Source organism: Symphalangus syndactylus, chromosome 10, assembly GCF_028878055.3.
Source record: "Symphalangus syndactylus isolate Jambi chromosome 10, NHGRI_mSymSyn1-v2.1_pri, whole genome shotgun sequence".
Lineage (NCBI taxonomy): Eukaryota > Metazoa > Chordata > Mammalia > Primates > Hylobatidae > Symphalangus > Symphalangus syndactylus.
In genome coordinates this window covers 102455142-102479449 of record NC_072432.2, presented here as the reverse complement: position 1 = coordinate 102479449, position 24308 = coordinate 102455142, and the positions used below count along the sequence as shown (strand labels likewise).

The window sequence follows — 24308 nt, the reverse complement described above, 5'->3', positions numbered from 1 at the left end:
CAATTCAAATATGACCTCCAAGAGGAAGCCTTTCTTAATTATCCTCCCTCAATCTGTTGAAAAAGCACTTTACACATTCTCCTATTATAGCACTTTAATCACATTATATTGTCATTGTTCACTGGGTCTGACTCAAGGCCAGAAACTTATTTATCTCTACATCTTTAAACTAGTGTTGGCACATAAGCCAGCACCTAATGTAAAATGAATTAATCATAAAAAGAACATTAAATCTGCGAGTGACCTTGGTAATCACTTGTTCTGTGACCTCATTTAAACCAAGATGGACTTTCATGGATTACACAGCTGGTTACTAGCAATGAAAAATAGAAGCTCAGTCTACTGATTCCCAGCCTAGAATTATTTTCACTTATCCAGCACTATCCGTACTTCTATTAAAATAGTCCATGGCATACACAGAGACAATTTTAGCTTCTTGCCCCTTCAAAAAGAATAATTACAGAATCTGAGCTATAGGCAGAATAATTAGCCACAAGATATACAACCTTTTATCGGAAAGAAGAAACAGGAACAGGTACTGGCAATAATGGATAGTGACTCAGGCAGGAGGAGCGAAAGGAAGGGGAGGATGGATTCTCAATAACAGGTTTGTAAGGGTCAGGAAATCCTTACTGCATAAAAACTGGACCAGCAAGAGCCCTGCCTAAATTCTCTACACACAAACTTCAATTTTTAAAGTTAGCCTTAAATGCTTCAAGTGGACATATATGCTATAAAGCATTTGTACCATCTTCTGTGTAAAAGAGATTCCAACAAAAACAAAGCTCAGCCTATATACCAGTCTAAAATTTACAGCATCAGAAACCTTAAAGAATATGTATGTGTGTATTAAATGTGTATGCATAATGTATTCATGTTATATATGTTTAAAATAAGTAAATACATATATACTAAACTCATGATTAGACTAAACTGGTTTTCATTCATTTATAAAATTTTCTAGGAATGTAATGGCAATAAACCGATGCTGATCAACCCAAATAAACATGTACACTCTATTTCTCTTGTGGTGTGAGAGTAACTATGCTGAATCTGAGTCATGGCTGGGCATAGTGGCTCACGCCTGTAATCCCAGCACTTTGGGAGGCTGAGGCAGGTGTATCACGAGATCAGGAGTTCGATACCAGCCTGACCAACATGGTGAAACCCCATCTCTACTAAAAATACAAAAAGTAGCCAGACGTGGTGGCACACACCTGTAACCCCAGCTATTCAGGAGGCTGAGGCAGGAGAATTGCTTCAACCCAGGAGGCGGAGGTTGCAGGGAGCCGAGATCACGCCACTGCACTCCAGCCTGGGTGACAGAGCAAGACTCCGTCTCAAAAAAAAAAAAAAAAGTGGGAGAATACACTTCTCTCACAGATGTCAAACGTCTTGAGATAGGCCAGGTGCAGTGGCTCACACTTACAATACCAGCATTTTGGGAGGCTGGGGCAGGAGGATCACTCAAGCCCAGGAGTTCGAGACCAGCCTGAGCAGCATAGTGAAACCCTGCCTCTACAAAAAAATAAACAAAACTAGCCAGGCATGGTGGCACATGCCTGTGGTCCCAGCTACTAAGGAGGCTGAAGTGGGAGGATCATTAGAGTCCAGGAGTTCGAGGCTGCAAGTGAGCCATGATCGGACCACCGCACCCTAGCCTGTGCGACAGAGGCCCCGTCTCAAAAAACAACAACAGAAAGTCTGAGATAGGGCCGGAACAGTAACCGTTTCATAATCAATTTATCTAAATTTCCCCATTTTTCACCTTTTCCAAATGAAAAGTGAATTGTTTAGCCTATATTCATTGAATAAAACATTTTTCCTTCCTCCATTACATACGTAAATAATTCCTGGGACCCAGCTATACGCCAAACACTGTGCTAAGCCTGCCACTGTGCTAAGCCTGCCATCACTTAGCAAGGCATTCTCAAACATTTTTTAAATCTCTGAATTATAGCACCAAAATTAAACTCCAAAATTAAAGATGTCGAGTATGTTTCCAAACAATAGTAGGACATATTCTAGATACATATACAAGGAAATAATCTCTGGACTCAGCCAAACAAAAACGATTATACCATAAAAAGTATTTATCATTTCCAAATTGGTGCAAATTAATCAACAGTTCTTAGACGAGTAAAACTATATTCTTTGCCCAATATAGTTGTGTGCAGGCATATTTTAAAGTCTAAACTTCTTTTAAAATTTTCAGCGGCCGGCTGGGTGTGGTGGCTCACGCCTGTAATCCCAGCACTATGGTAGGCCATGGCAGGTGGATTGCTTGAGTCTAGGAGTTCAAGACCAGCCTGGGCAACACAGTGAAACCCTGTCTCTACTAAAAATACAAAAAATTAGCAGGACATGAGGGCGTGCACCTGCAACCCCAGCTACTTCGGAGGGTGAGGTGGGACAATCACTTGAGCCCAGGAGGTTGAAGCTGTATTGAGCCGAGATCGTGTCACTGTACTCCAGCCTGGGCAACCAGAATGAGACTCTCTCAAAAAAAAAAAAAAAAAAAATTTCGGCTGGGCACAGTGGTTCATGCCTATCATCTCAGCATTGGGAGGCTGAGGCAGGAGGATCAATTGAGCCCATTAATCTAAGACCAGCCTGGGCAACTGAGTGAGACCCTGTTGCTACAAAAAAAATTTTTTTAATTAACCAGGTGTGGTGGCACACACCTGGGGTCCCAGCTACTTAAAAGGCTGAGGTGGGAGAACTGCTTGAGCCCTGGAGACAGAGGATCCAATGAGCCATGACTGTACCACTGCACTCCAACCTGAGCAACAAAGTGACACCTTGTCTCAAAAAAAATTTGTTTTCCATTAGACAAAATTCATGTGTCATGAATGCTGCTTGATTTGGTTTTGATGTTTGTTCCTTCCAAACCTTATGTTGAAATGTAATCCCCAACATTACAGGTGAGGCCTGGTGGGAGGTGTTGGGTCACAGGAGCAGGTCCCGCATGAATAGCTTGACACCATCCCCTTGGTAATGAATGAGTTCTCCCTCAGTTCCCATGAGATCTATCAAAGTCTGGGACCTCCCCCTTCTCTCTCTTGCTCCTTCTTTCGCCATGTGATAGGCCTGCTCCTCTTTAGCCTTCTGCCATGATTGGAAGCTTCTTGAGGCCCTCACCAGAAGCAGATGCTGGCACTATACTTCCTGTACAGCCTGCAGAACCATCAACCAAAATAAGTATCTTTTCTTTATAAATTACCCAGCCTCAGGTATTCCTTAACAGCAACACAAACGGACTTACACATTGCTATAAAAGATAATAAGCTCAGGTCGAAGAGACATGAATTTGAGACCAGAGAACTCTCCTCAGACAGCACAAATTTACCTTTGTGAGGCTTCCTAGCCCAAGTCTGTTTTTCTTCTTTAAATTTTTTATTGAGCAGCACTTAAAACGTGTTACTGTAAACCTCCACCTACTTTTAGTACTAAACCAAAAAGCAAATACATGCCTCAAAAAAATCAGCGAATCTAAATAACTAAGGTTTTGAAGAAATTAGCAGTTCTCTAATATTCAAGCAACTATGCCCAAATCAGCATTAGCCCCTTTAAATATCCCTGATCAGCTGGATTCCAAAGACCTGTCAACTATTTCTTTAAAATATCTAGCACAAATAATCATATGCCAGAAAAATGTGCATTTTAATTAAAAACAAGAAATAATAATATGGCAGATGTGCCTTAGTCACTAAAAATAATGCTACAGGCCAGGCACGGTGGTTCACGCCTGTAATCCCAGCACTTTGGGAGGCCGAGATGGGTGGATCACGAGGTCAGGAGATCGAGACCATCCTGGCTAACAAGGGGAAACCCCGTCTCTACTAAAAATACAAAAAACAAAATTAGCCGGGCATGGTGGCAGGCGCCTGTAGTCCCAGCTACTCGGGAGGCTGAGGCAGGAGAATGGCATGAACCCAGGAGGCAGAGCTTGCAGTGAGCCAAGATCACGACACTGCACTCCAGCCTGGGCAACAGAGCGAGACTCCACCTCAAAAAAAAAAAAAAAAAAAAAGATGCTACAAAGTGGAATATTTTGACCACTTGACTGAGTAATTACTTTAAAGTTCACTATAGCACTTTAAATAACTAAATGCCACTATATTTGAGAGACCAGTGATAGCTAAACATGTATGCCAATTTTATAGGGGAGTGGAAGTGAAGAAAAAGAACAGTTAAACACTGTAATTTTAAAAATATAAATGTTACTCAAGCCAAGCTGTTCACTGAAAACCTGAACAGTTAAATTTCAGAGTTTTTTTAATTTTGTATTGAATCGTCTTTGGGTAAGTCGTACTTTATACAAGCACTTTTGACGAATAAGTTTCACTAGTCAACTACCATTAAACAAAGACTCATCGTAGCTTATTAAATGGATGATGTATATGTATAACCACTCAGACCCACAACATATTCATATACTCAAGCCATGCCTCATTTCATATTCTGGTAAGAACTAAAAGAGAATGCCAGACATCGTTTATCTTAATAACTAAGTAGAGGAGGCTTTTATAGAATGTTTGTGGTTACAGAGCACTTTTATAATATTCCATTATTTTCCTATTTTGGCAAAGCAATGACGACCACTCATGAAATTATTACCTATAAGATAATGTAGGCTGATTAATTAGGCAAAATTAAGTTGATTCATACCTGAACAAACATTAATCAATAAACCAACATAAATCAAGATCCAAATTTCCCAAACTGGTGTTCCATGGAACCAGAAGGTTTGCTTTATTATCCTCTTAGTCATCCCAAAATACATTAGCATCTTAAAACTGAATATTCTATAGCTGTCAAAAAACTTAAGACAGCATTGCTTAAATTTACTGGCACTTTTTTTTTTTTTTGGAGACAGGGTCTCACTCTGTCACCTAGGCTGGAGTGCAGTGCTGCAATCTCAGCTCACTGCAACCTTGCCTCACAAGGTTCAAGCAATTCTCCTGCCTCAGCCTCCCAAGCAGCTGGGAAATTACAGGTGCCCACCATGGCACCCAGCTAACTTTTTTATTTTTAGTAGAGACAGGGTTTCACCATGTTGGCCAGGCTAGTCTCGAACTCCTGACCTCAGGTGATCCACCCACCTGGGCCTCCCAAAGTGCTGGGATTACAGGCATGAGTCGCTGCACCCCGCCAGCACACATTTTTAACCTCACACATGGAGTATTCCAAGAGAGCACTACCACCATCAAAGGGTTATTATCAGGATCACTTACATGGCCTACTCCAGATCTGAGGATGCTGCCTAGGAATGTAGTTATTTTGTTGGTTTTCTTTTTTTTTTTTTTTTTTTTTTTTTTTAAGAGACAAGGTCTCACTCCGTCACCCAGGCTGGAATGCAGTGGCACAATCAGAATTCACCACAGCCTTGACCTCCAAGGCTCAAGCAATCCTCCCACCTCAGCCTCCCAATTAGCTATACCAGTCTTAGTGTAATGGTCATAAACCACGCGTTCAAATTTGGTCACAGGTGTTCACTTTGTTCACTTTTTTCTTTCTTAAAGACAGAGTCTCCCTCTATCACCCAGGCTGGAGTGCAGCAGCACCATCGTGGTTCAAACCAGCCTCAACCTCCTGGGTTCAGGCAATCCCTGCACCTCAAGCTCCCGAGTAGCTGGGATTACAGGCAGGCACCACTATCCTCAATGTTTTATTTTTTTGGTAGAGACAGGGTCTCACTATACTGCCCAAACTGGTCTTGAACTCCTAGGCTCAAGCAATCCACCTGCCTTGGCATCTGAAGTGCTGGGATTACAGCATGAGCCATCCTGCCCAGCGAGGAATGTGTATTTTTTAAAAGCTTCCCAAATTCTGATGAACAACCAGGATTAGGAATCACTAAAAATACTTTTAACTTTTTCTTCCCTTGAAGTCATCTTCCACAGTAATAAGAACTCCTGGGGACATTTCATCATTTAAGTAGCAAATGTAATTAAATGATTTTAAGGAAAAAAAAAAACTACTTTTAATCAGCACATTAGGCAAGATTATACTATAAAGATCATCTTAACAAAGCATACAAAGACAATTTTTTTTATCTAAATTAAGTTTTAAAATGCATTTGTTGACATATCTACTTTAGAACAGCCTATCTTGGGCTGGGCATGGTGCTCACGCTTGTAATCACAGCACTTTGGGGGGCCAAGGCGGGTGGATCACCTGAGGTCAAGAGTTTGAGATCAGCCTAGACAACATGGTGAAACCGTGCCTCTACTAAAAATACAAAAACTAGCCATGGCTCACGGTTGTAATCCCAGCACTTTGGGAGGCCGAGGCGGGCGGATCACGAGGTCAGGAGATCGAGACCACGGTGAAACCCCATCTCTACTAAAAATACAAAAAAATTAGCCGGGCGTGGTGGCAGGCGCCTGTAGTCCCAGCTATTCAAGAGGCTGAGGCAAGAGAACACTTGAACCCAGGAGGCAGAGGTTGCAGTGAGCCGAGATCGCACCATTGCACTCCAGCCCGGGTTTCAGGGCAAGACTCCCTCTCAGAAAAAAAAGAAAAAAGAAAAGAAAAGAAAAGAAAAGAAAAGGGAAGGAGGGACGGAGGGAGGGAGGGAGGGAGGGAGGGAGGGAGGGAAGGAAGGAAGGAAGGAAGGAAGGAAGGAAGGAAGGAAGGAAGGAAGAAAAAAGGAGTCGGCCGGGCGCGGTGGCTCAAGCCTGTAATCCCAGCACTTTGAGGGGCAGGGGGGCTGAGGAGGGTGGATCAGCTGAGGTCAGAAGTTCAACACCAGCCTGACCAACATAGTGAAATCCCGTCTCTATTAAATAAAAAAAAAAATTAGGCATGGTGGCGCATGCCTGTAATCCCAGTTACTTAAGAGGCTGAGGCAGGAGAATCACTTGAACGCAGGAGGTGGAGGTTGCAGTGAGCTGAGATTGCACCACTGCACTCCAGCCTGGCCCAGGACAGAGTGGAACTCCGTCTCAAAAAAAAAAAAAGAAAAATGTAACAAAAATCATGAACCAAAAATTTAGAATCATTTACATTTTTATGCTCATCATCTAGTATTTCATTATCGACTTAAGTTTCTTAATGGTTCCTGTCTCTAACCGTTGATCTACTGAATAAAGTATTGAAACAATGTAAGAGTTAATAAAATACATGACTAAGATTAAAACAATATGAAACCTTCATGATGGAAGGATTAAGCTGAACTATTAACTGGTTATGGCACCACTATTTGTCTCATGCTCATTTGACATCTCTTCACATTACCTCACTTTAAAGGAAGATAAACAGTTAAAATGTTTTCTCTTTTTCTAAAGTAACAGAAGCCCTTTTAGTACATGAACACTGTGGAACACCTTCTTGGGCCCGATTACTAAGGTGAAGAAATTGTTCTAGAGGTCTGTAAACAGTAAGCTCCAAAAATTTGTTTCACAACTCCATCCAGCTCAATGTTTTAAAATCAAAACTTGGCCGGGCGCGGTGGCTCACACCTGTAATCTGAGCACTTTGGGAGGCTGAGGCATGTGGATTACCTGAGGTCAGGAGTTGAAGACCAGCCTGGCCAACATGGTGAAACCTTGTATCTACTAAAAATATAAAAACTAGCCGGGCGTGGTGGTGGACACCTGTAATCCCAGCTACTCTGGAGGCTGAGGCAGGAGAATTGCTGGAACCCAGGAGACGAAGGTTGCAGTGAGCCAACACAGTACCACTGCACTCCAGCCTCGGCAACAGAGTGAGACTCTGTCTCAAAAAATAAATAAATAAAAATAAAATCAAAACTAATGTGGTCTGAAGAAAAAAAAATTTTTTTAATTTAAAATTTTTTTAAAAAATCAAAACTTAAAAAACAAGATGAAAACACTGAAAGCAAATTTCACACACAGTTTTCAAGAACAAATCTAAGTTCTTTAAATGTTGTAACACTGGCCCAATAGAACTTTATGCAACAATGGAAATGTTTTATATCTGCAATGTCGAATAAGGAAGCCATTACACTCACATGTGGCTACTGAGCATTTACAATGTTGCTAAGGATAACAGAAGAACTGGATTTTAAATTGTATTTACTTTTAATTAGACAAAATTTAAATTGTCACATATGGCTAGTGGCTTTGTGTAAAATGCAGGTTTAGAATGTGATCTTATTCTGCTTCCAGACAAAAATGGAATAATCAGATTTACTCTCCTAACTGAAATAACTAAAAAACAGAAAAGAACAATAGGTTTTCAAATATTGACCAACAGGCAAGCACAGGACAGTGATCCCTGAAAGGGGGGAACAAATATAAACCCTACAACCATCCCAGTTTATTGCCTGGGAATACTTTTCAGGCCAGAAAACACAGGGAGGGAGAATCGAAAGCCTGGATTGAGCGGGGGCGGGGCGGGGCGGGGTGGTAGAAAAAAAGCTCCCCTGAGTTGAGAAGACAGAGGTGGAAGCCAAGGCAGCTGGACTTCTCAGAGCGAAGCACAGAGATGAGACAGCTGCACAGAGAAAGAGGTTCAGCACGCCACTGCACTCCAGCCTGGGCGAGAGTGAGACTCCGTCTCAAAAAAAAAAAAAAAAAAAAAGAGGTCCAGAGTGGTGTACCAGCTCCCTCTCAAGTCTTCAGCTGAGTACTGATTAATTAGCACATGCGTGTAAACTACCAGAGAAGCCCCAGAAAGAAGCAGTGGAAACAATCCCCATAACTCACAGAGGTAGCAGAGTAATTCCTCCTTCCACTATCCAAAGTGAGAATCTCACAAGGCATCAGATGAGTAGTCAGAAGGTTCCTGCCCTCAGTAGCATGGAAAAACTAGTCTCTAAAGGCTGCTGCAACTCTGCTGAACAAAAACAAGCCTTGAAAGGATCAAAGAGTCTCCAAGTAACTTAGCCTCATCCCAGAACAAAGCTCAAGAATATTTGTAGTACAAAAATATCCAACAACAAAGTAAAATTTTACAAGGTAAAATTCACAATAGCTGGAAAATTAACCAGGCCAAGAAAGAAGCAGGAAAATAACCCAAGATGAGAAGAAAAACCAGTGTGAGCAACAAACCCAGAAAATGAAAGATAATAGAACTAGTAAACAACAACATTAAAAATGAAATTTATATTAAGCCAAATGCGGTAGCAGCTCACTCCTGTACCCCCAGCACTCTGGGAGGCCAAGGTAGGAGGATTACGTGAGGCCAAGAGTTCAAGACCAGTCTGGGAAACACAGGGAGACCCCCACCTCTATGAAAAATTTTTTAAATGAAAGTTTTTTTTGTTTTTTTTTTGAGACAAGGTCTCACTCTGCCACCCAGGCTGGAGTGCAGTGGCATGACCTCAGATCACTGCAACCTCTGCCTCCTGGGCTCAAGCAATCCTCCCACCTCAGCCTCCCAAGTGTCTGTGACTACAGGCATGCACCAACCATGTCCAGCTAATTTTTGTCTTTTTTGTAGAGGCAGGGTTTTGCCATGTTGCCCAGGCTAGAAAAATCAGTTATGAAAATGGTAGTTATTTTAACTGTATTCCATAAGTTCAGAAAGGTTTCATAAACCTACCAACAGAGCTTCAAAATACACGAAGCAAAAAATTATGATAAAACTGAAGAGAAACTGAAAACACATATAGTTGAGATTTCAACTCAGTAATTGACAAAACTACTAAAAGTCTGTAAGAACAGAGAAAATGAACAATACTATCGACTAACCTGTGAAAATGTTTTAACTGACCAGAAATATTGTGAATCAACAACTGTTCTCTAACTGCCAAACAAGATAAAGCAATCCTGACTCTTATCCAGGTAATAAGATTTCACAAAATAATTGAAGATCACAACATCATTAGAATTCTATGGTTCTGGCCAGGCACGGTGGCTCATGCCTGTAATCGCAGCATTTGGGAGGCAAAGGCGGGCAGATCACGAGGTCAGGAGATCGAGACCATCCTGGCTAACACGGTGAAACCCCGTCTCTACTAAAAATACAAAAAATTAGCCGGGCATGATGGTGGGCGCCTGTAGTCCCCGCTACTCGGGAGGCTGAGGGAGGAGAATCGCTCGAACCCGGGAGGTGGAGGGTGCAGTGAGCCGAGATGGTGCCACTGCACTTTAGCCTGAACGACAGACCAAGACTCCGTCCGAAAAAAAGAATTCCATGGTTCTGGGCTGGGCACGGTAGCTCATGTCTGTAATCCCAGCACTTTGGGAGGCTAAGGCAGGCAAATCACCTGAGGTCAGGAGTTCAAGACCAGCCTGGCCAACATGGTGAAACCTGTCTCTATAAAAAACACACACAAAAATAAGCTGGGCATGATGGCAGGAGCCTGTAATCCCAGCTACTCCGGAGGCTGAGGTGAGAGAATCCCTTGAACCCAGGAGGTGGAGGCTGCAGTGAGCCGAGATCACACCATTACACTCCAGCCTGGACAACAGAGCAAGACTCTGTCTCAAAAAAAACAAACAAAAAAAGAATTCCATGGTTCTGTCCAGCGTACAAGAAGGGGCCTGGATAAATCCTTCATTCCTGAGAATTACAAACCCAAATTCTTACAGGAGCAAGTAGATAAAGGTTAAAAAAAAAAAAAAAAAAAAGGGACAAAGGTTAGGTGTGCCCAAGGACAAACTGAAGAGGACATACTCCTACCACCAAAGAAAAAAAGCCAATCTCTCAAGTCTAGCCAATGATGCTATGTCATAATGGAATGCTTCCAATTCAGTGCTTCCACTGTTGCAAAACCTCATACTTTTCCAGGAAGTGCCTAAAAATTTGGATTTTTATGTGAGGTCTAGGTTTGGAAACAGTAACCACCAATTCATTTTTTTTTTGAGACTGAGTCTTGCTCTGTAGCCCAAGCTGGAGTGCAATGGCAGGATCTCAGTTCACTGCAACCTCCGCCTCCCAGGTTCAGGCAATTCTCCTGCCTCAGCCTCCCAAGTAGCTGTGACTACTGGCATGCGCCACCACACCTGGCTAATTTTTTGTATTTTTAATAGAGACAAGGTTTCACCATGTTGGCCAGGCTGATCTCGAACTCCTGACCTCAAAGGATCCGCCAGCCCTAGCCTCCCGAAGTGCTGGGATTACAGGCGTGAGCCACTGAGCTCAGCCCAATTCAGTAAATTTTTAACAAAGCTAAAAAAAAAAAAAAAAAAAAAAAAGTCTGGAAATCAAATTCACAACCAATTTATGCTCTAATCCAACAACCTCATCTTACAAATTAAACAGAAAAATTAATTTATTGAAGTCATCATAGAAGATAACTTCATCTAACCATATCTAAAATACTATAGATATGGACACAAAAAATTACCTTTTTAGAGGAAACTAAAACAAGGATGCTATCAGAATAACTTGGGACACAATTCTTTTTTTTTTTTTTTTTTTTGAGGGGGTGGGGGAAGGGACAGAGTCTCACTGTCGCCCAGGCTGGAGTGCAGTGGTGCAATCTCAGCTCAATGCAACCTTCACCTCCTGGGTTCAAGCAATTCTCCTGTGCCCACCACCACGCCTGGCTAATTTTTGTATTTAGTAGAGACAGGGTTTCGCCATGTTGGCCAGGCTGGTCTCAAACTCCTGACCTCAGATGATCCACCTGCCTTGGCCTCCCAAAGTGTTGGGGTTACAGGCGTGAGCCACCATGCCTGGCCAGGACCCAACTTCTTAGGAATGACAAAGCTGTCTTCCAACGTTGAAGGGCAAAATTTTATCAAAGGCTTTCTGAATTATTCCAGAAGACAAAACTAAAATCAATGGAGACAATTACATACAGAGAAGGTGACTTGGGCAAAATGGAAGCACAAAAAAAAAAAAAAACAAGTTGTTCTAAAAGAGGTTGTCAAAACAACGGCATGGCTATTTTGCAGAATATTTAGCTCAATTACCATGACCATATCGCTAAAATCCCAGAAGAATTCTTTAACTAGGCTATCCTTACGTTACTTCAAACCTAGACTACCTCAACTCTTCAGGTTCCCCAAAAATAACATCCTTCCTTACTTCATTTCTGATATGAACTAAGTGACCTTTTGACTCCTTCAATTCTTCCCATGTGTCTGTGTCAAACTGCCAGGTTTTGTCAGTTCTTCAACAGCGCTGTATAATTGTCCCTCGATATCCACGGGTGATTGGTTCCAGCATCTCACTTGAATACGAAAATCTGCAGATATTCAAGTCCTTGATATAACATGACACAGCATTTGCACATAACCTAAGCATATCCTCCTCTATTCTTCTAATCAGGGGTCCCTAAGCCTCCAGGCCATGGACAGGCACCAGTCCTTGGCCTGTTAGGAACCAGGCTGCACAGCAGGAAGCGAACTGGGTCCAGCAAGCAAAGCTTCACAGCCACTCCCCATTGCTCGCATTCCCACCTGAGCTCTGCCTGTCAGATCTGCAGTGGCATTAGATTCTCATAGGAGCACAAACCCTATTGTGAATTGTGCATGCAAGGCATCTAGGCTGCACATTCATTACGAGAATAATGCTTGATGATCTGTCACTGTCTCCCATCACCCCCAGATGGGACCCTTGTGGGAAACACGCTCAGGGCTCCCACTAATCCTACATTATAGTGAATTGTATTATTTCATTACATATTACAATGTAATAATAACAGAAATAAAGTGCACAATAAATGTAATGTGCTTGAATCATCCTGAAACCATCCCCCGACCCTGTAGAAAAATCGTCTTCCATGAAACCAGTCCCTAGTGCCAAAAACGTAGGGAACTGCTGCTTTAAATCATCTGCAGACTACTTATAATACCTAAACAACATAAATACTATGTACGTAGTTGTTATACTGTAATGCTTAGGGAATCATGACCAAAAAAAAATGTCCATACATGTTCAGTACAGTCGTAATTTTTTCCCAAATATTTTAGATCCAAGGTTGGTTGAATCCACGAATGCAGAACCCACAGATATGAAGGATTAGCTGTACATTTTATCAAGTATATGTTATGTGAAAGCACTGTGCTAGACATACCCACCAATTTAAGACTAGAAAACATCTCATTTAATCAATTCATAACGATAAGCCCAACTGCGACAAAGATAACACAATACATTTCAAATTAAAATGTTATGATAACCGTAAGAATGATCAAATGTTCCCTTTTCATATTATGTTGTTCCCTTTCTTTTCACTCTCACCACTTTATTTAGGCCTCATTAAAGAATCCTCTTATTAGAGACTCCAAACAAACCGTATTTGGCCAGGTGCAGTGGCTCACGCCTGTAATCCTAGCACTTTGGGAGGTCGAGGTGGGAGGATGACCTGAGGTCAGGAGTTCAAGACCAGCCTGGCCAACATGGTGAAACCCTGTCTCTACTAAAAATCCAAAAAAAAAAAAAAAAATTAGCTGGGTGTGGCGGATGCCTGTAGAGTCCCAGCTACTTGGGAGGCTAAGGCAGGAGAATAGCTTGAACCAGGAGATGGAGGTTGCAGTGAGCCGAGATCGCACCATTGCACTCCAGCCTGGGTAACAGGGCAAGACTCCTTCTCAAAAAAAAAAAAATTTTTTGACCCCCAAATTAGTATTTTCTAAAACAATTTCAGTTGTATCACTATCCTACTTATTGTTTTTCAAATGCTTATAACACTGATTTGCAAATCTTCTCATCCCAATCAAGATGGGCAGTTAAAATGCAGATTACAAGGGCCTGTCCACAGAGATTCCAATTCAATCAGTCTGGTGTGATGATTAGCAATCTGGATTTTAATAAGCTTTTAGGTGATTTTGATTCAGATGGCCTGTAGAACGTATTTAAAAAAAAAAAAAAAAAAAAGAAAGAAACAGGTCTACAGGGTGAATGTCACATTCCTTAGCCTGGGATCAAAACTCTCCACACAAAGGGCCCCTGAATAACCACTATAGGGCAAGGGCTCTCCTACAAGGGCTGTTCATTCCAGATAAACCCAATTTACTGCTGTTCACACAAGCCAAAGGTTTTCTCCTTCAGGCCTTACTTTAAAATATCCACTAGGCCAGGCGCGGTGGCTTACGCCTGTAATCCTAGCACTTGGGGAGGCCAAGCTTGTGGGGTTCACGAGGTACAGAGATCGAGACCATCCTGGCCAACATGGTGAAACCCTGTGGCTACTAAAAATACAGTAATTAGCTAGGCGTGGTGGGGCATGCCTGTAGTCCCAGTTACTCGGGAGGCTGAGGCAGGAGAATCGCTTGAACCCATGAGGCGGAGGTTGCAGTGAGCCGAGATCGCACCAGTGCAGTCCAGCCTGGCAACAGAGCAAGACTCCGTCTCAAAAAAAAAGGTCCACTAACAGGCTGGGTTCAGTGGCTCATGCCTATAATCCCAGCATTCTGGGAGGCCAAAGTGGAAGGACTGCCTCAGGCCAGGAATTCAACACCAGCCTGGGCAATACAGCAAAACCCTATCTCTACAAAATATTTGAAAATTAGCAGGGCATTGATGGCGTATGCCTGTAGTCTCAGCTACTCAGGACACTGAGGTGGGGGGATTGCTGGAGCCCACATCGAGCCACTGCACTCCAGCCTGGGCAACAGAGCAAGACCCTGTCTCAAAAAAAAATAAAAAAGTATCCACTACACCATTTCTCTTGGCCCAGCTCAAGCCCTACACCTACCAGATCTTACCAGACTGAAACAATCTCATCTGCCTAATTCTACAGTACCATACTGCCTGCCTTGAACCAACATTTAAACTATTATTACCTTTTCAACTTATCATAAAATGAAGGGCTGCGAATCAAACCTCTTTTCATCTCAGCACTGGGAACAATGCATTTAGGGAGTCCTTTCCCTAAGGCAATGTCATCTTGCATAAACATACCCAAGTAGGAGCAAATATTTTAGATATAGATTTTTCTTAGGAAAAGAGATCATACAAGCCTGGGCAACATGGTAAAACCCTGTCTCTACAAAAAAAAAAAAAAACACAAAAATAAGGCGAGCATGGTGGCGCACGCCTACAGTCCCAGCTAATTGGAAGGCTGAGGTAGGAGGACAGCTTAAGCCCAAGAGATCGAGCTGCAGTGAGCCGTGATCATGCCACCACACTCCAGCCTGGGCAACAGAACAAGACCCTGTCTCGAGAAAATTAAAAAAAAAAAAAAAATATGGTTAAGAAAATAGATCCATCTGCTATCTATAGCTGAATTGTGTCTACCAAGAAAATTACTAACTAAACATAGTTCTTCCTCACCTGCACACTAGATAAATGTGCTCTAAAGAATTCTTCCCAGATCAGAAAACAGGTAAACTAAGAAAAAACTGCTAAAATAGACTGTTTTAACACCAATGCTTAACCTCTGACCAAAGAGCTATTCAAAAACAAACTACAGAAATAAATACAGTTTCATGGTTAATTTCTGAAACTTTACATGTACAAAATGTTAATTGGTAAGTTTTCTACAAATATTAACCAAGCACAGGGGTGCACTCTTGTAGTTCCTGCTACTTGGGAGGCTGAGGTGGGAGGATCACCTGGACCCGGAAGACAAGGCTTGCAGTAAGCTGAGATCATGCCACTGCACTCCAGCCTGGGCAACATAGCAAGACCCTGTCTCAAAAATAAAAAATTACTAACTTTTCTATTGTGACACATGAGGTTTGTTATAGCTTAAGTGCCTCTACTCAGTACTTGGCCAATAATTGTTGGTTTACTTGTCTTCCCCGTAACACTGACCAATATATATGGGCCCGTGCCATGTGTCTTATTCATCTTTCTATCCTAGCATCTAGAACATCACAGGTGACCACTGAAGAAATAGTACAGGTACCGGGGCTCACGCCTGTAATCCCAGCATTTTGAGAGACCCAGGCCAGATGAGTTCAAGACCAATCTAGACAACACAGCAAATCCACATCTCTACAAAAAAAAAATTTAAATTAGCCAACCACGTGTGGTGGCGCACACCTGTAGTGTTAGCTACTCTAGAGGCTAACGCCAGAGGACTGGAGTTTGAGGCTGCGGTGAACTATGACTGCACCACTGCACTCCAGCCTGGGTGACAAAACAAGATTGTCTCCAAAAAAAAGAAAAATATTCATGTTCCTGAGTTTGACCATGATAATTTCCAAGTATCTCCAAGAGTAATATTTTTCCATTTAACATGACCCTCCAATCCTAACAGGATTTTTGATTGTATACATCAGACTTGTTACATCATTTGAAGAGTTACAAGTTTAATCAAAACATAAAATCCTTAAGCCAAAACTTATCGAGTCTCAGATTATCAAATGAAAAAAAAAATTCTACTTTCTGATAAAGCAAGTCGAACGTTTAGAACAGGAGTGAGAAATCGACACTTAAAAATAGTACCCATAGTGATTTTTGTCTTGGTCACTTTTTGTGGCCTAGAAAGTACAGTAATTCTCTACAGCAAGGCTATCCCATTCACTAGAAGCTTCAGAAGGTTTAAATACACAAAGCAATTGAAAAACAAGCAGTGATAATCAGCTAATTAACATATCAAAAAACAATAATAACAAAACTGTAACTGCAATGAATAATCTAGGTTTGACAATAATTGACCTGATAGTTTAGTCTCTTCCCTCACCTCCTCCCACCTTTCTCTACTGTGCAAAGGTGGGATATTAAGTACCTAATACGTGCCAGACACTGAATCTGTAGACTTGTTCTCATGGGTTCAAAAACTTTTTTCAGGCCGAGCACGGTGGCTCATGCCTGTAATCCCAGTACTTTGGGAGGCCAAGGCGGGCGGATCACAAAGTCAGGAGCTCAACACCAGCCTGGCCAACATGGTGAAACCCCGCCTCTACAAAAATTACAAAAATTAGCTGGGCGTGGTGGTGTGCGTCTGTAATCTCAAGCTACTCAGGAAGCTGGGGCAGGAGAATCGCTTGAACCCAGGAGGTGGAGGTTGCAGTGAGCCGAGATTGCGCCACTGCACTCCAGCCTGGGTGACAGAGCAAGACTCCGTCTCAAAAAAAAAAAAAAAAAAAAAAAAAGGTTTTTCAGGCCAGTAGCCACAGTGGCTTACACCTGTAATCCCTGCACTTTGGGAGGCCAAGGCGCGAGGATAGCTTGAGCCTAGGAGTTCAAGACCTGCCTGGGCAACACGGCAAGACCCTATCCCTATAAAAACTTTAGCTGGGCATGATGGTGCATGCCTGTAGTTCTAGCTAATTAGGAGGCTGAGGTGGAAGGATTGCATGAATCCAGGAGTTTAAGGCTGCAGTGAGCTAGGATCACACCACTGCACTCCAACCTGAGCGACACAGCAAGATCCTGTCTCAGTAAAAAGTTTTCTCAAACCACTTAAAAATAAGCCCACACATAAAACAAATTTAGAGAAACAAACTTGAAGAAGATAAAGGAAACTGGCGAAAAGTTAAAGCAATGTGCCTATACAGTAAGTAAAAGCCAAATTTCAACCTAATTGCAAAATTCGAAGGGCTTTTTCCCTCCCTCACCTCTTCCTATGAGGCTGTCATAAACACCTACATGTAAGTCACTAGGCAGGAAAGAGTGTGAAGCAGAAGAAACACAAAACTGTAAAAGAAAAAACAGTGTCTTCCCTAAGAAGTTTATTATATATACTAGGAGAATCAGACTGATATAAAATCTGCACTCAAAGGAGTTATAAGTACCTTATGACTGGAACAAAGGTTTACAGAAAGTTTAGAGGACAAAGATAACTTTTTTATTTTTTTGAGCCGAAGTTTCACTCTGTTGCCCAGCCTGGAGTGCAGCGGTGCGATCTCGGCTCACTGCAACCTCTGCCTCCCAGGTTCAAGCAATGTCTGGAGATCGGCCTCAGCCTCCTGAGTAACTGGGATTACAGGCACCTGCCACCACACCCAGCTAATTTTTGTATTTTTAGTAGAGATGGGGTTTCACTATGTTGGCCAAGCTGGTCTCCAACTCCTGACCTCAAGCGATCCGCCCACCTTGGCCTCCCAAAGTGCTGGGATTACAGGCACCTGGCCAGAGGTAACTTTTTGCTGCAGTGAGCAAGGAAGACTTCACCAAGGAGGCAGGGAGTTGGGTTAGGCCTTTAGAAAAAAGTAGTGTATTAGGCAGAAGAAACTTAACAAAGATTAAAAAAAAAAAAAAAAAAAAAAGAGGAAGATATAAAGCATGTTTGAAAGGACAAAAATATCAATCCAGTTAAAACAGAAATTATGTAAAACCACAGTTGAATAAAAGGATGAAAAGATAATAGCGGGTCAAATCTACAGGACGTGTTGAAACAAATTCCCTAATTAAGCATTACAACAGAATTAAACTTCATTTTTTACATGTGTATTATCTTCATGAAATAAGACTGCACATCCACGCATTAATTTGAATGCACTTATGCTTTTCGGCTAAGGAAAAAAGTCTAGTACATACCTGGTACAAAGATATGTAAATACTGGGCTGAATTCAAATAACTGATTTTTTTTCTATCTCTTTATAATCACAGACTTACGTTCAAAGAGATGGGAGGAAAAAAACCTGAACCTACATCCCTATTACTGAAACCATGCCAGCTACTCAATTTTAAGGGAGAAGCATAACTCACGATCTTTTCCATAGGATGATGTGAAATAAGAAAGCCCTGTTAGAAAAATTCCCCTTGTGTTGCCAAGACTGACAAAAAATAAAAATAAAAAAGGCTCCAGGTGGACTTTTCAATGTAGTTTTATCTTTAATGCCATTATTTAAAGTCCAGGTTAGAACCTGGGAAAATGTTCAATTAGACCACCACTACTATCTGAAAGCTATTAATAAGAACTTAAAACCTCTGAGGTTCTTAATAGTTTTAGGATAGTGGTGGTCTACACAACTCAAAACTACTATTTCCCACTTAGAAAGCTAAGTCTCACCCATCTAGTAAACAGGGGACCTACCAGATTCTACAAATGTTAACTGACAATGACATCACTCTCAAATGCTGTTTCAGCAGGACAGAGTGGGCCCTTCCTCCTCTTCCCCCTACCTCACCACAGTAGCACCCTACGGCTGGCACCAAAGGAAAAGAAAAAAAAAAAGTATATGGAGAAGAAAGTTATGGCAGCTCCATTTCCTCGGTCCTCAAACCATCAAAATTTGTGAGGACATAAAAAAAAAAAAACACTCCATAAAAGTGGGAGTAGAGTGAGAGGTTACCATGAAACCAGGCAAATTCTTTATACACTTACATTTGTAAAACTTAAGCTGAAAGAAAACTGAATCTAGCCGAAAATTATCATCTTACACATCAAGAAACTGAGGCCCAGGGCAGTTAGGTGATTTGCCCTGGGCGACTATTCCTCTAAAGTGTTAAGTGTATGTTACCAGTCAGAGTAGCACTTAATGACTTACTCAGTTACTTAAATGTTTATGACCTTAAATACCTGTCTTGCAAAAAAAACACCACCGCCACCTCTTCTGCACCCATACGGTGTCTTGCTTCAGGATCTAGATAGAGAATGCTGGATAAACCTCAAATGATTATTATTTCTCCCTTCAGCCACAACTGTCCCAAATTACGCTTCTTCCTTTATCTAATTTTAAAAAAAGTGGAAACCTTAAGATGCCTGAATTTCCCAGGTTCTGACTAAACAAGTGGATCATCAAAACTTCAAACTTTAGGGTAGAATATTAAGTGGAGCATACATATTACCGCTTTGCCAGTTGCCCTTTCCTTTGTATTAACGTTTCAGTCCAGGTTTTTCGAAAAGCAAGTAATTATTACCCATGCACAGTTAACACTATCACTTTTGAGATATTTTCCTTAGACAATTTAGCATCTCTCTTCTATCTTAAAAATAATTTAAAAGTATCCTACCCACCACGAGTTAATTTTTAACAAAAACATCTAAAATAACCCTCGACAAAGCCAAAGTATATTAAATCACAAAATGAAAAAGTGGTAAGCAAAAATCCCCCCAGTTAAAAAGCACTTCCAGTACCACCAGCCTTCCCCGGCTCGCTGTTAACCGTCAAACCGGCAAAGCATTTGTGGAGGAACCTGGGGCAAAATTCCGCGCCGGGTTCTCCAGCTGTGGGTTCATCAGCTTAGCCCACCACTCCCACGTAACACGTTTGGGGAAATGCAAACACGCCACATGTGCCCACATGTGCATGTTTTCATCATGTTTAACCACTTTTAACCGCCGTAGGTACGAAATCAGCTCCCGCGGCAAAGGTTCAAGAAAAAAAAAAAAGCATTGTGCATTCATCTTACCCCCACTTAAACCACCACCACTAGATCAACTGAGGCGAATTAAACCATTTTGAACGTTAACGCCGCTGCACAAAGCGGTCTGAAAGGGTTCTCTGCCTTTCTGAAACGCCGGGCAAAAGTCCCTCGGCAAGTTTCAAAACTAATGACCGTACAGCGCTGCACAAATAACAAAAGCTCAATACCAACCACCAGGCCGTCAACCCGCTCACTTTACCACTGCCCAGAAGGCTTTTTAAAAACAAGCATTGAAAAGGGAACAATAAAAAGCGTCTCACCGCAAACACAGCACGAAAGGGACTGTCGGAAGTAAGGCAAGAGCCTGTTAATCTCAGTAAACGCCTTGGGGTCTCCGGGGTCGTAGTTGAGCACTAGGCGGCTCGCGGAAATGTAGAGAGCAGTAGCATTCACGGGGTTCATTGCAGACACTTCGACACCAATGGCTCCCGGTTGAAAAGAAATTCCGGATCCAACTTTGTAAGCAGCCAGGGAACGATGGCGAATTTGCAACAATTCGGAAGAAATCAGAGCCGAACCATTGGCCAAACAGGTAACCAAAATCCGTGCAAGTTTGTGGAGCTGAAGCAATCCTCCCACACATGGGGCCTTGGCGCCCCTCCGTCCCTGAGACTTACAGACCAAAAATATGAGAGAGAGAGAGAAACCAGCGTTCGAGTTCGTCCGGAGCGACCACAGAGCGCAGAACGCGGCGGCTTGGGCGCTGGGGGCGGGACTCGGCGCTCAGTCTAGCCCCGCGGCTCGGCAGGCGGCCTGCACTCGAGCTCCATCTCCGGACACAGAGGCGCCTCCTCAGGTCGAGCTGGCAGGCGCGGGAGCAGGCCCCGGCCCCGTCTGAGGCGCGGCACGCTTCTCCCGGGCTGCAGGGCCTCTTACTCCATCCCAGTGCGGGGCGCGGAGGCGGCGGCGACGGCAAGGACGGCGGTCGGGCGGCGGCTTCCTGGATCTAGTGCAAGACGCCGCGGCGGCGACGAAGGTTGCTGTTGCGGCTGACGGACGCCGCCGCCGCGCTCTCCATATCGGACGCCGGGCCCAGACTGCGCCCTGGCTCTCCGCCCCGTGGGTTGCAGCCCGCAGTTCCCCGAGGTGGCGAGGCGGGCGAGAGTCCTCAACCCGGAGGGGAGGGCCGGGGAGGAAGTGCGCGGGCCGCCGCCGGCGGGAGGGAGGGGGCGGGGGGCAGGTCCGGCCGGGCCGCGGCGGCGCCCCTCGCTCCTCAGTCGCACACTCCGGGGTCACCAGACTCAAGCGCCGCCCCCTCACTGCCCGGCCATCTTTTCGGCGCCGCACACACAGACGACTCCTCCGCCGAGCACGACGGCCGCCGCTGTCCTCAGCGCTCCCCGGCCGCGGAAGACAAGCGCCCACACCGCCAGGCCCCGCCGCCGCCCAGCGCACACAGCAAGGCCCCGCGGCAGGCCCCTCCCCCGTGCCTTGCAGCCCTCACCCCGACTCCACGCGCCACTCCAGCTCGGTAGGGCCCGGGCTGCTGCGGCCTTAATAGGTCCCGCGGGCTGTGTGGCGCCTCAGGCCTCTGCTGGCAGCGACGACGACCGTTACCCCAACGGGCAAAGCCACTGTCATCCCCGAGACTCCCCCGCCGCCGTCGTCGCTAGCGCTCGCACGCATGCGCAGAGCACACTCTCACCCCTCCCCCTTTCCTCTCCCTTCGCTTCCCTTTTCCCTTGCTTCTCCTCTAACAACCCCCTCCACAGCCTCCCAGAGCTACCGGCTCACTCCACGCATGCGCAAGCCGCTACCTAGCCCCGCCGCCTTTCGCCCTTACGCGTGCGCTTTGACCGCCCACCCAGAAAACCGGATAAACACATCAGCCCGCTCGCGCCAGTCCCTCACCACTGCCAACCCACCCTGGGCTCACTGCGCATGCCTGGCTCTCCACTTCGGCTCTCAGAACGGAGCATGCTCTCTGCGAGCCGACAGCTCTCGCCGCCCCTCCCCCACGTGCTCTCAAATTTCCCTCTCCCAGGCATGTAGGCTGTGGTGAAACATTCGTTAGCTGGCACATCCTTCCCCAGTGTGGGCTGCAGGCTTCCCGCATTACACTGCTTCTGTGCCCGCCAACGCCGGGGCCCGACTTGGTAGCGCCATGTGGCGCTCTGCACTGGCCTCTCGTCCTGACTGACCGCGGTGTGAGGAAATAGTCTCGCAAGGCCCCAAGCCCCGCCCCCGCGGCCTTTCTCCTGGAACCGCTCATCCCGACCGCGGAAAGGGCGCAGCTTAGGCCGGCTGGCAGGCTCTCGCCGAGCCGGGAAGGCTGCAGTAGTCAACGTGGCTGCGCGCCCAGGAGGCGTGCGAACAGCTTTTGCCGGGTCAGGGCCGCGGTCCGCGCGTCTCTGCGGTGGTTCGCAGTCGGAGGTCTCTAAGGCCCTGGCAGGCTGTGTGTAAGCGTGGAGGCTCGACCCCACCGCCCCCTCCTACGCGTCGCACCCGCGCTGTTCCCACGGCCTCTGGTCCTTGGACTGGAGCGGCCTCACCTTCATGGGCGCCGATCAGGGCTTCACCGAGTTCTCACCGGAACAGAGAGTCCTATTTTAAAAACAAAACGAACTCCTTTTTTTTTTTTTTTTTGAAAGACCTAGCTTTTTTAAAAGACCTAGCTCTTCTATGTGAACAGATGTCTTGAAGAATGCATGATCTTGCTGTAGAACAAGCCCAAATCCTTGCAAATGTTTTGTTTTTTAAAACAAGCTTTTGCCTTTTGTTTTTGCAGGAGATCAAGGGCACTGGGATATAAATAAACAAAAGCCTGACTTAGTGGATGACTTCCCTCCCATCTCAAAGTACAAAACCTCTTTTTGAGTAGCACAAATAGTAACGCCATAGGAAGCATTTCTTATCTCTGTACACACCAAAGCTCCTCAGCATAATTTTTCATGCACAGTAGGTACTCTATACGTTTGCAAAGTGAAAATTATGGTGCGTGTAGATCTTTTGTGGCACGTTACATATGTACACAGGCACGTATATGGCACATGTAAATGTACGTGTTAGTTACAAGCTGCCACTTGAGTAGAAATAGTTAAGATATCAAGGGAACCCATACAATCTCGATTTATAATTTCTATTCTCATTTGAAGGCAGGTTTTTTTTTTTTTACAAGACCTACCATATTATCAACACTTAAGCAGTAAGAATCTAACTTCCTAATTTTGATTAGCTGTGCAAACTGTATTTGGTAGTCTTATACGTGGAAAATGACAAATATTCTAAAAGCCACTCTCATTTTTAAAAGCTTTTTTTTTTTTTTTTTGCATAAGAGGTATTTTCTAAGCTTTCCTTCAAATAAAACTGTTATATGGTTCTATTTTTACTCCAGACTCTAAGGTTTTCTCCCACAACACACAGGTTGTTCTCCCCAAAAGGAGCAACACAGAGAGTAAAATAATCAGCACTGTTTTCCATTAAGACAGAATAAATTAGCAGTCACCCTAGGCAAGTGATTACTTGCAGGGCATTAACCTTGCTAATTTTCTCATAACTGGATTTTTACAAATGTCTTGAGATGTGTACAACGCCAAATTAAGATTAATTCTGTTGATCATTCGTGTGCATGGACGTGAGTGAGAAAGAGAGAAAACGTGTGTTAAGCCAGTTCTTTTTTTAGCTTCTGAAATTGGTTGCAACTGGTAATAAGAGTATGGTACTTACAGGCAAAGAATCTTGAGGTATATTCTCTTCTAATATTTATTGGCTTGCTTGAGCCTTACCTAAAAGGGAAACAAATGGTTTATAGAAAATGAAGTGCTTCAGCAAAGAAACTATCAACAGGGTAAACAGACAACCTACAGCATAGGAGAAAATGTCTGCAAATTATGCATCCAACAAAGGTCCAACATTCAGAATCTATAAGGAACTTAAAAAAAACAACAACCAAAAAACAACCCCATTAAAAAATGGGCAAAGGACATGAACAGACACTTCTCAAAAGACATAGGCCAGGTGCGGTGGCATATGCCTGTAATCCCAACACTTTGGGATGCCTAGGCGGACAGATCACCTGAGGTCAAGAGGGCAAGACCAACCTGATCAACATGGTGAAACCCCATCTGTACTAAAAATACAAAAAAATTAGCTGGGAGTGGTGGCAGGTGCCTGTAATCCCAGCTACTCCAGAGGCCAAGGGAAGAGAATTGCTTGAACCTGGGAGGCAAAGGTTGCA

General features: G+C 43.9%; 1 protein-coding gene across 2 annotated transcripts in view; it reads right to left on the bottom strand.

Annotated features, from left to right (window-relative positions):
- MSL2 (MSL complex subunit 2) overlaps positions 1-22698 on the bottom strand; it is a 45164-nt gene extending 22466 nt beyond the window's left edge. The window contains exon 1 of one of the 2 annotated variants that reach the window (XM_063611317.1): positions 22624-22698. Coding sequence is in view for 1 of the 2 variants with exons in the window: in XM_055295338.2 (XP_055151313.1) it covers positions 20392-20533 (142 nt within the window). In the remaining variant the exon portion in view is untranslated. Of the gene's footprint in view, positions 1-20391; positions 22253-22623 lie in introns of those variants that run through there. The other variant, XM_055295338.2, reaches the window with a different exon arrangement.
- Positions 22699-24308: the final 1610 nt, after the last annotated feature.